Source organism: Trachypithecus francoisi, unplaced genomic scaffold, assembly GCF_009764315.1.
Source record: "Trachypithecus francoisi isolate TF-2019V2 unplaced genomic scaffold, Tfra_2.0 Lachesis_group5, whole genome shotgun sequence".
In the NCBI taxonomy this organism is placed as follows: Eukaryota; Metazoa; Chordata; class Mammalia; order Primates; family Cercopithecidae; genus Trachypithecus; species Trachypithecus francoisi.
In genome coordinates this window covers 14,865,831-14,878,372 of record NW_022681470.1, presented here as the reverse complement: position 1 = coordinate 14,878,372, position 12,542 = coordinate 14,865,831, and the positions used below count along the sequence as shown (strand labels likewise).

General features: G+C 40.5%; 1 protein-coding gene across 1 annotated transcript in view; it reads left to right on the top strand.

The window, feature by feature from the left end:
* The window catches only part of KCNK1 (potassium two pore domain channel subfamily K member 1), a 53,437-nt gene that overhangs the window by 36,056 nt on the left and 4,839 nt on the right, over window positions 1–12,542 (top strand). The window contains exon 2 of the mRNA XM_033196081.1: window positions 11,986–12,381. Coding sequence (XP_033051972.1) covers window positions 11,986–12,381 — 396 coding nt within the window. The remainder of the gene's footprint in view (window positions 1–11,985; window positions 12,382–12,542) is intronic.

The following is a 12,542-nucleotide window of genomic DNA, read 5'->3' as shown; positions in this document are numbered from 1 at the left end:
AGGACCACCCCAGCAGCCCCAGACCTGTAGAATCATAGACACGATTCTAGCTCTGGGAGCCACAAGGGCACAGAGCAGCCTTTGGTGAGGACCACCAACCCAATGGGTTGGGAAGGCAGGACCACAGCCCCAGGGGGTCTGGGGGACAGAGCATTGAGCCAAAGAAGATTATTCCTGAGACAAAATTTTGGACTTCGCTTGGGACCTGTCCTTTCTTCTTTTCTTTCCTTCTATTCTTTTCTGTCTTTTGAAATGGGAATGTCTATTCTATGCCTGTCCCACCATTGTATTTTGGAAGCCCCTTAACTTGTTTAATTTCACAGCTGGAGGAAAATTGCCTCAGAATGAATCATACCTTGTGTCTCACCCGTGTATGATGTAGGTGCTGTTTAAATGAGACTTTGCACTACAGACCTTCAAGTAGATACTGGAATGAGTTAAGACTTTTGGAACCATTGGAATGGACTGAATGCATTTTGCATGTGAGAAGGACATGAAATTTTGGGATGTCAGGGGTAGAATGTTACAGTCTGAGTGCTTGTGTCTGTCCCAAATTAATACGTTGAAATCCTAACCCCCACCCTCTCAAGGTGATGGTATCAGGAGGTAGAGCATTTGGGAGGTGATTAGGTTATGAGGGTGGAGGCCTCCTGAATGAGACTCATGCCTTCATAAAAGAGACATAGGAGGGACTCCTTCCTCCTTCTGCCTTGTGAGATTAGAGTGAGAAGGCTATGAGGATGCAGCCCTCACCAGACACTGAATCTGCTGGTGCCTTGATCTGAGACCTCCCAGCCTCTAAAACTGTGAGAAATACATTTCTGTTGTTTACAAGCCAGCTTGTGGTATTCTTTTGTAGCAACCTCAACAGACTAAGATACCCTTGGATGGGTAGCAACCGAGGTTACGTGGGGGAAAAAACAAACAAACAAACAAACAAACAAACTGCTCCAATGCCAAGGGCATACTAGACAGCTCTTTAACTTATGCTTGGTAGTTCTTCTTGTCATTTTTAGTTAATCATAAAGCATTCTACTTTTGTGGATTCCAAGTCCCTAGGAAAGGATGCTGAAGGAAACAACAGGTTTGTGAGACCATCAGCAATTGCAATATTGACATCTCTGCTTTCAAATGGGTTACAGGATTAAACAAGTATCATCCAAAGGACCACCAGGATGGCTAGATAATAGAAAAGAGAATTTCATTGGCAATACTGGTTTATAAACCTGGAAGAGAGAGTCTCTGGTGTGAACTGAAAATGCTCTCTCTGAACAACAAAGAAAAGGTTAGAGGTTTTATAAAAAGGAGAAATGTGGAGGGTTGCTTTTTGAGAAGTTTCATTGGCACCAGTGAGGTTTTGAGGAGCTGGCAAGCTCCAACTGGTAAATGAGGGCGGTGCGCAAACCCAGTCTGGGAGTTACAGCAGGTCGTCTCACTAGTCATTAGACAAAACTGGTTTCAGGTTACTGCAGACAGTGTGCGCTGCTAGGCCTGCAGAGAATTGTGTTTTTTGGAGCAATATTCTTTACCCTGAGTGCTTTTCCCCTTGGCTTATTGATTCTGTCTTCGTTGGGTATGACAAAAATGACTCTGTTCATGTGATCAGCTTTCACACAAGAGTGATAAAGCTTCATTTATTTATTTATTTATTTATTATTTATTTATTGAATTTGAGACAGAGCCTCTTTTTTCAGCTAGGCTGGAGTGCAGTGGTGCACGATCATGGCTTACTGCAGCCTCAACCTCCCAGCCTCAAGTGATCCTCCCACCTCAGCCTCCCAAATAGCTGCGACTGCTGGCACATGCCACCATGCCCAGCTCATTGATTTAGTTTTTGTATAGACAGAGCTCACTGTGTTGACTAGGGTGGTCTTGAACTCCTGGCCTCAAGAAACCCTCTCACCTCAGTCTCCCAAAGTGCTGGGATTACATGTGTGAGTCACCATGCCCAGCCCAAAACTTCATTTTCAGTCTCTTTTGTTTCCTTTCTTTGGTCCTAGTCATAACACATTGTAAGTATACTCCGTTAGAGAATTAGATAGCATGTTGTTTTTTAAATCTTTTCTAATTAACCTGTTCATGTAATTTAGTTAGAAAATATTAAAGGGGAATCTTGCCTGAGAGATGGCCAGTACTGAGTAAGAAGCCCATTTGGTTTGTGTCTGGGAGGATGAGCAGTGAGGATGAGTTTATTTTAGCTTTGGTGAGAGGGGACAAATCCACCTTTTCACAAGAGCTGCTTTCTCATCGCTTTTTGTCCCCCTTCATCTGCAACCCCCGCAACCAAGGCAGTGTCAGTACATTTTGGGATGGAAGAGCCTTAGTTGGGATTCTTATGTTTTTGAAATGTGACTACTTGGAATTGGGGGAAAGCTGTACTAAAATCATGAAGCAATGTGGTTATTACCCATATCCAGTAGTGGGTCATGTTCCTGTGCTACCTTTACCTGCCCACAGTAACCTAGCAAGACATAAAATCACAGTGCACAGTAGATGGTACCATTGAACAAGCCAAGCCACATTGTCTGCAGGAATCTGGGATGATAAAGAGATTATTACAGAATTTATTTTCATAAGGAACCACCTAATAACAGTGATTAGCGAAAGAAAGAAAGAAAGAGAGAGGGAAAGAAAGAAAAAAAGAAAAAGAAAGGAGAAAGAAAGAAAGAAAAAGAAAGAAAAAAAGAAAGAAAGAAAGAAGAGAGAGAGGGAGGGAGGGGAGGGGAGAGGAGAGGAGAGGAGAGGAGAGGAGAGGAGAGGAGAGGAGAGGAGAGGAGAGGAGAGGAGAGGAGGGGAGAAAGAGAGAGAGAGAAACAGAGGAGAGAGCCTGGTCTGTTTCCTATGCTGTCCTACCATAGCATTTAATATCTTACTACAAATTTTAGTAAGTTATAACTTAAAAACATCAAGTTGTTTTTGTTTTTGTTTTTTAGCACTTTGACAAACTTAGGCTCCTACAGCAGAAGGTGATGGGTCAAAAGTTGGGCTGTCAACCCGGTACTCACCAGCTTAGAGATAATGGAGAAAAGGAGTATAAGAATTTGAGTAATTGTATGTAACATACATGTTTCTTTTGAAATTTCAGTTTTAGGAAGCAAGGCTTGATGAGATGATCTTCATCTGTGAGAGTATGCAGAGGGTGGTATGAAAAGACATGGCAGGGATCCATATTTTTAAAATGGATGGAAAAACAGTTCTAAAAATATGAAAAATTAAGGACAAATAATCATAATTTAAATTCTCAAGCTAAGAAAGGTTCAACACATTTCAAAGTTAAATAGTAAACAGTGCTAGGGAAAAGAAAACAGAGAAATGGGACACCAGGGATCCATTAGAGTTGGATATCATTCATTTACTAGTTTGAGGGGCAAAAGAAATAATTATATGTGTTTTAAAATCATAGAGAATGAACCCTGAAAAAGTTTAATGCTTAGAAAAGAAAGCATTTATTATGGAAATTTTAATTTGGCCAAATTGCTTACTTTAAAATTAGAAAATTCGAATATTTGATTGTATAATTTTGGACACATACTTAATAAGCAGGTAGATTAAAAAGAAAAACTACCTATTAAGCAAGAATCATCTAACAAAAGCAGTTCCTTATATATAAAAGACTATATGCTAACTCCTAGACGCCAAGAGAGAAAATGAGAGTACAGTCAAGCGTCACCTAACGACAGAGATTCGTTCTGCGAAATGCATCCTTAGGTGTTTTTGTCATTGTGTGAACAACATGGAGTGTACAAACCTGAATGCTATAGCATATTGCTCTAGGTTACAAACTTGTATATCATGTTACCGTACTGAAGACTGTAGGCAAATGTAGCACATGGTATTTGTGTATCTAAATATATCCAAACCTAGAAATGATACAGTAAAAATACAGTATAAAAGATTTTTTTTAATGGGACACCTGTATGAGACACTTAGCATGAATGGGGCTTGCAGGAACTGAAGGTGCTCTGGGTGAGTAAGTGGTGAGTGAACTGTGACAGCCTCGGATGTTACTATTCACCACTGTAGACTTTGTAGACACTGGACACTTAGGCTAAGTTCAATTATTTAAAATTGTTTTCTTTCTTCAATAATAAATTAATCTTAGCGTTTGTCACTTGTTTACTTTATAAACTTTTTAATGGTTTTAATTTTGATTCTTTCATGATAACGTTTAACTTAAAACACGAACACGTTATACTGCTGTACAAAAATATTTCCTTTATATTCTTATTTGGTAAGCTTTGTTTTTAAAATTTTCAGGATTCTTTTACTTTTTAAATTTTTTTGTTAAAAGCTAAGACACACACACACACACACACACACACACTAGCCTAGGCCTACACACGGTCAGGATCTTCCACCTGCACATCTGCCCCACTGGAAGGTCTTCAGGAGGCAGTAACACGCATGGAGCTGTCATTTCCTATGATAACAGTGTTTTCTTCTGAATTCCTCCTGAAGGACTTTCCCAAAGCTGGTTTACATTGGACATTTTGTTATTTTAAATATTTTTTGTTTTTAAAAAAATGTTAAATGTAAACCATCTTCAGGCAAGTCCTGTAGAAGGAAAGGAATACAATCTAAAATAATGATAAAAGTGAGTAAAAAATTTTCACTATATAAACCAGTAACAGTCATTTATTATCATTATCGATATATATACATACACTATAATCATATGTGCCAAACTTTTATGCAAATAGCAGCTCAGGAGGTTTGTTTACACCAGCATCGGTACAGACACTTGGGTAATGCATTGCCTTATGAAGTTACCATGGCCACAACATTGCTAGGTGATGCGAGTTTTTCAGGTCCAGTCTAATCTGATGGGACCACTGTCATATATGTGGCCCACTGTTGACTCAAGCGTCATTAGGTGCTACATTTACTATACTGCTGGCAAGCTCCTATTTAAGTAAACAAACATCATCAACACAAACAAACATGAGAAGTCCGGAAGAAAGGCCAAGGAAAATGAGAGAACCTCCTTAGGAAAAGAAAGTCACATCAGGGCAAGGGGCCAGTTCTCACCTGGAAGACACAGTACTGCACACTTCAGCCAGATGATTGCCATTTGAACACACACCACCCAGGCACTGTGTGTGTACCTACCCCTGGGAATGGCATCTGCCAGGAACTAGTGGGTTGTTAGAGCTTTAGGGGAGTTATTTTTAACTTTCTGCTAATAAGCTGTATTTTGAGCCAAAAATTTGTGTAGTGCATAAGGCTACTCATAAAGAATATCAGAGCTTGTATGGCCCATTCTGTTACACTCTTCTTACCAGTGACTCAGAGGACCTGGCTACACTGTCTTTGACTTGCTTCTAATAGTGAAGAATTGGAAATACTCTAAATGTCCTTCCGTTGAGGGGTGGATAAAATAAGTTACAGTGCTTGTATAGAGTAGAATATTGTGTTTAAAGAACAGAGAGCTTTTCATGTTTCAAAATGGAGTCATCTCCAGGATGTACTATTCAAAGAAAACTCCTAACAGTCATCTCTGGAGAGAACTAGAATTGAAGAGGACATGAGTAGTCAAGGGGACATTTGCTGCATCAGTGTTGTTTGAATTTTTTACAATGAAAATGTACTTATGTATTGAGTAATTTATAATCATAATGTACAATTTTGATTTCTACTTTTACCTGATATTTACATTAATGTCTTTAGACTATAACTCATTCTTTGGGCTATTGGACATCCTATCTTACTTAGCTGGTATCTCTGCAATTAGATATTTATTTATAAACAGAGATTCCTTCAGAGTTATTTAAATTAAGTAGTTAAATAGGAAGATAAGTAGTTTATTAGAATTTAGTTTATGCTTATATCACTGATATTAATTATTGCCACAGAAACTCTGCTTTTCAAGGTCACCACTAATTTGTTATGTTTCATGTTTGTTTGTCACAATTTAGGGACATTTCTCTATCTTCTTCATTGATGACCCTACTATTTACCATAGAAGTTCATCTGTGGCTCCAAACTCTGTTTCAAGAATATGAAAGGCATGTAGGTTATGCCTACATTCTCTGACCCTTGATAGATGTTTTGCTGACCCACCTCCGGATATCTGTAGAGTTACCCTAGGCTCCACCTTCCACCAACCAGTTCTGTGTGTGAATTACACAGTCCTTTGTTCATTACTAAACATTGTTTTTGCTCTCTCATGTCCTCTCATTCCATTCTCACTATCTTAGAATCAGCTACATGGAACCACAGGAAAGACATCATTATTCTTCTTTTGCAAGTAGCCAATAACACCACCCTCTCACTGAGAGCACCTAAGAAATAATGTTAGGACTTGAGTTGACTTTTGATGCATCCATGTCCTTTGTGTCATATAATATATCTGGAGTGGTAGAGTGCAAAGATTATGGGCTCAATTTGTTATTTGTATGACTTTGAGCAAGTTGGTTAAACTCTCAAAAACTCAGTCTTTGTATTTATGGAGTAGAAATAGCAACGCTAGGATTTGGAAATTGTTATGAAGGTTCACAATTCTGCATACACTACAGCTTGTACACATGTGGCAAGCCACAATGTATGGCTGTTTTGAGCCCATTTTCCTCCTTTCCTGAACATACCTTCTCAGACTGATGGATGCATGATGAGTTCCCCTTGCCTAAGTTATTGTTTCTGATTGTTCTTTCACTGTGCTGCCATTTATAGTGGAAACTTCATTGCAAAAAGTGCAAGGTTCTTGCCTGTGGCACTTGAGCTATTTGCTGGCTCCTCTAGCTTTTAAGTGCAGTGTATTAATTTAGCCCCTCTCTCAGATGTCCACTGTAAGGTAAAGAATTGATGCCATGTCCCAACTAGGAATGCCATTGCCTCTCTATCTTTGCTTAACAAGAAACCATTCATGATTGAGTAGAAATAACAATAAGTGTTTAGAAAAGTATTAAATGAATGAGGCAGTAAAAACCGATCCCAAGAAAATCCTAGACCACTCGCACCTGCCATGACTTGTTACCTCTGTGACCTCTTACCATCTGTGCCTCCTTGGTCACGTGTATTGACTGTAGCTCACTTTCATTCTGTCAGCATTTCTCTTCAGTCTATTTAGAGCTCTCTTGAGCCTTCTCTCTCTGGCAAACTTCCTTTTATAACATAAGCAAAATAACAGAAGATGTACATTCCCTGTTGTGTGCATGGAAGGGATAGGAAGGATGAACAGTTTATCCATGAAAAAGTATTGCCACCAAAAAATGGAATTATGAAGACCTGTTGTATGCAAGATATCTTGAAGTTAACTTTTTAAAAAAAATATGAAACAACTTATTTCCAGGAAAGTGCGAAATGAAAATCACAGAAAAAGTCAACCTGACCTGAAGGTTATTCATCACTGTGCAATGAGTTTCACCATGCAGTGAGTTTCTGACCCACGTGACACTGAAGTCACTAACAGCAGCAGTGCTACGGTTCACTGTAGATTGGACAGCGCTGTGTTTGGGGATCCTGGAAAAATTTAACGTAGGACAGGATGTGGTCTACCCTGCAGGGCCACACAGTCCAGTGGAAAAGAAATAATTAATAAGCTGAAGTCCAGGATTGCAAAGTAAATTCTGTTTTACAGAACGGGAAACATTGTGACTGATGTCAGTATCTCTGCTGAAGTGGAGAGGCTGAGGTTCTTCTTCTGTAGCTCCTCCTCCCCCCCCCTCCTCCTCCTCCTCCTCCTCTTCTTCTTCTTCTTCTTCCTCCATATATCAAGCTAACTTAATGGAGAATGTATACATTGTTCCATATCATACTAAATAATGCAAATAAGTGATACTGTTACAGGCTCAGGGTCATAACGTGGGGCCGTTGTAAGGTACACCTTTCTCAAAAGCATCTGGTATATGTGAAGAAGCTGCATATCAGTGACTTGCTCTGATGTACTCAATAGGAGCCCACAAAGGTTCTCTGTCTTGGCCTTCATTAGAGAGCATTTAAATACCAGAAAAATCTAGTGTGGCATAGTCCCTGATTGGGTATTAGCCAGCATAGTGTCGGGGCTGTTGTAATTAGAGTAGCCAGATGGGAAGGCAAATTTAGTAGGAGACTGTCATCATTACAACCACCCATTATACATATACTCATACATGCCTCACAGGTGCAAGTTCATAACAGGAAACCCAGCAGTTGTGGAGTAGGAGGCTAGAATACAAGAACATTAGTGAGTGAGAGCTTTGTCTCAGGATTGTAACTAATTTTGAGGTCAGGTTTTTCAGCAGTCTGTTATGTTCAATCTTTAGGTTCCAAAAATTATGTGATGACCGGCCTTAGAAAAATTTAACCCAAGTAAGTCAGGTCTATTAACATTTTGCTAAATTCTTTGTGGTTTGTAATGGAGTTAAATATGATTATAAGATTTAAAAATATGAGTTTTGCTTCATGGTTTATCTGAAGATTCAATTGACTGGACTTGAGTAAATTATTTACCACTTCATTAAAATTCAATAGGACTGAAAGTTTCCATCAGATGCATTAAGCCGTCTACTGCAAACGAAGCGCTGTGTTGTAGCTGGTGCAGAGGGTGGTTTCCTCAATATGGCCTGCGCTAAGTGTATGGAATGCAAATGAGATGTAAATTTTAAATTTTACTTTCCATTACCAAAAAATTATTTATGTACACATCAGGAGAGGAAAATTACTTTCAGTAAGGATCTGCATGGTGATGATTTTTAATCTCTTAGTGGGAATATATAATATTTTTACAGTACTAGCATAAAAATGCCATTACTGCAGAGAGAGGTCTTAGAGTCTTATAATGATTATCTTTACTGCTTGAAGATAACATTTTAGTAAATGAGATTTAGTTAACATTCTAATGAAAAGAGCTATCACAATTTGAGGGAAAATTCCTAAGCTAAAATATTTTTAAGCTAGAAGTTTGTTTACTTTTTTTTCTCTACTAGAACCTAAATCATGTAATTTATTGGAACAGATGGTATGGAAAATTTGGATTGTGTGTTACACTTTTAGTAAAGCTAATTTATAAAAAGGCTACCAAAAAAAGTAATAAAATCATAGACTTAAAGGCCTTCGTGGATTCCAACTGACTCAGCTGAACTTATGTTTTCTCGACAAAATCAGTGCCAAAGCTAAATTCATCTCTTGCAATTTCTGCTTGACCCTCTGGTCGTGTGAGCACTATTATTAATATCTCCTAGCACTTTCAGTCACAAGCTGGTGACTACATTTGTGAATTGCTTTCCGGTTGAGTTGGCTTTTTTTTCTTTTTTTTTTTTTTTTCTTGAGACAGAGTCTTGCTCTGTCACCCAGGCTGGAGTGCAATGGTGCGATCTCTGCTCACTGCAACCTCCGCCTCTCGGGTTCAAACAATTCTCCTGCCTCAGGCTCCCAAGTAGCTGGAATTACAGGCACCTGCCACCATGCCCAGCTAATTTTTGTATTTTTAGTAGAGACAGGGTTTCACTATGTTGGCCAAGCTGTTCTTGAACTCCTGACCTCGTGATCCGACCACCTTGGCCTCCCAAAGTCCTGGGATCACAGGGACGAGGCACCCCGCCCAGCCTCCAGTTTGCTTTTTTACAGTTAAATAAAGTTGCATTTTCAGATTCCATTTCCGGATCTCTGCAAGCATGGGAACATCCCTCTTTGGTGCCTCGCTGAAATTGTAGCTCCTATTAGTTCAGGTGGTTCTGTGATATCAGCTGCTTTCCTCAGAACAAGTCTCATTCTTCCTTCACATATTTTTTTCTCAAAATGAAACATTCAAAGGCTCCTGCTTCCATGTGTAGCATGAACATTATTTGGCACCATCCTTCATGTTATTCTCAAGGCACTCTCCAACTTGCCCACTTCCCTCTTTCAATATCACGCCCAAAATTAGTCACCGCATTCCAGGAGCAATTGGGTGTGCAGGGACCAGATGGATTCAGGAACCGACACTCAGAACAAGAGTGGTTCTTAACCATTTGAGGATGCGTACCCCTTTTGAGAATTGAAGCCCTGGAATCTCTCCATGGGAAAGTGGATGTACAATCTCAGAGGATTCCTGGACTGTGCTGTAGTTCATTCATAAACTGTGTACCTTCTGGGACAGTGGGTCAAGAACCCTGCCTCTGCTGTGGTGAGGCTGTACATGGGAATAATCGAGGAAGCTTTTTAATACCCACATACACTTGCATAAGCCTTAGGTGTAAGGCAGAGAATTTGGGGGATTTGCAACTGAGGAGTTTGTTTATTTTTAAGCTGAGTGTATTTTACAGATCAGATTTTGAAACTACTTTTCAATTATAATCACCTATGTAGATTTTTCTCAGAATCCAATTTCATAAAAAAAAAATGTATTTAGCTGGCTTTTTCCTAAATTGACTTGTTCAGACATGTTAGTTCTTCTAAGACGAAGTGCTCATGAGATTTTAAAAATAGCCACCAGGCCCCATGCCCAGCTGGGTATTCTGTTGGCGTTGGTTGGATGAAGAGTCCCCTGATTGGTTTGATTTGGGAATAACCTCAACCTGGTAGAAAGTAAAACAGACGTGTGTTTCAACCACTGGTCCTAATGTACCTTTTTCAATGTTTGTTTGTGGAATTTTTCATATCTTTGAAAATACAGAAATGACAAGGGGTGGGGTAGGGGAAATGTGTCAGTTTATGAATGTGCCATTTAACCAGATAATTGGGCAAAATATTTGACAAGAAGTATTCTCATGAACCGTACAGCGTCAGAGATAACCACGTCCACGCACGTTTGTGTCTTTCCATAGTGTCAGACTTTTACTGATGCTATTTCCGTCACAAAAGCCGGGAGTTGGATGGAATTCCAAGGAGGGAATTTTCCCTAGTACCTCCTGCTCACTCGGTAGTCAGAGCCGTAGGCACATAAGCCACTTCACAAGTCAATTGTATTGCAAACCATACATAATAGTATACTTAATCAATAGATAAGTGTTACAGGTCAAACATTTCACAACAAACAAAGTAACATATAACATCAAGAGGGACAAGAAGAAGGGTTAACAAATCAGTTCAGGGAGACTGGGAGAGCAACAAAGACACAAAGAATCCCCTGGTCGGGCCAGGCGAGTGGTCCACAGGTTTTGCAACGAGGAGTCTTCAGTGGGGGCAGAGCCTTCCCAGCAAATGCCAAGTGCTAATCACAATTGACAGCAAGGCAGTGTCAGTTGAGGTGGCCATTTTGAGCTACTGATGTCCTGCTCTTTTTATGGCCACGGAGTCCTCTGGCAAGGACTGATAGTGACACAATGTGCTTGTTTTTGCCTTTATCTGGTTGGATGCAGACTTTATTTATTAAGCGTAACATCTTGTCCCTGTTGGCAAAGAGCCCTATGAAATGTAAGATGGAGTCTTTTTCTAAGATGGAGTTACTCATGTCAAGGGTGCTGTATACCAGTGCTCCATCCTGTGACATGGCGTGCTTTAATCTTCATTTTTCTTCCTCTTTTTGATACCTCTATCTTCATTGATTCTACTCCACCCTCTTACTGGACTCATATTATCTTGGTTCTATTCACACACCTTTGTTTGTCAGTCGTTACTGTTAGAACATTCTGAGTAGTTTGTTTGGGAGGTGAGTATAGACTGAGGTTTAGACACTAATGAGGATCCTTGGGGAAAGTGAAGGGGTGGAGGGGTTAGACTGGCCCTGGTGACGTGGGTGGCCTCAGATGAGTTTTTCCTGATGGTCTAAGATGGTGTGGGCCTTAGTTCCTTAGCACACAGAACTTGTATTTGAGCCTGATAGTGAATTCAAGACCAGAGACCCTGATGTGCTGGAATTGCTGGTTGGATTTTACAAAGAATGGTGGACTTCCAAACTTATGGCGACCACTGTTGAATTTTACTGGGACGTGACAATTATGCTAGAGCCTCTAAAGTGGCAGACCTGAAGTCTCGCTCTTCTCTTTGGTTTGAGGGGAGTAAGTGCAGACGGTAGGCATGTATTTTTTAAAAATGTGTTTGCCACTTAGTCTCTTCCTCTTCGCCTCAGTGACCTTGTTCTCCTTGCAGGTTATGGCCACACTGTGCCCTTGTCAGATGGGGGTAAGGCCTTCTGCATCATCTACTCCGTCATCGGCATTCCCTTCACCCTCCTGTTCCTGACGGCTGTGGTCCAGCGCATCACGGTGCACGTCACTCGCAGGCCAGTCCTCTACTTCCACATCCGCTGGGGCTTCTCCAAGCAGGTGGTGGCCATCGTCCACGCCGTGCTCCTTGGGTTTGTCACTGTGTCCTGCTTCTTCTTCATCCCGGCTGCTGTCTTCTCAGTCCTGGAGGATGACTGGAACTTCCTGGAATCCTTTTATTTTTGTTTTATTTCCCTGAGCACCATTGGCCTGGGGGATTATGTGCCTGGGGAAGGCTACAATCAAAAATTCAGAGAGCTCTACAAGATTGGGATCACGTGTGAGTATTATGGCTCCCTGGCTGCTCCTTCTGTCTCTGTTTTTTTTTTTTTTTTTTTTTTTGAGCCCGAGTCTCACTCTGTCGCCCAGGCTGGGAGTAGAGTGGTGCAATCTCGGCTCGGCTCACTGCAACCGCCGCCTCCCAGGTTCAAGCAATTCTCT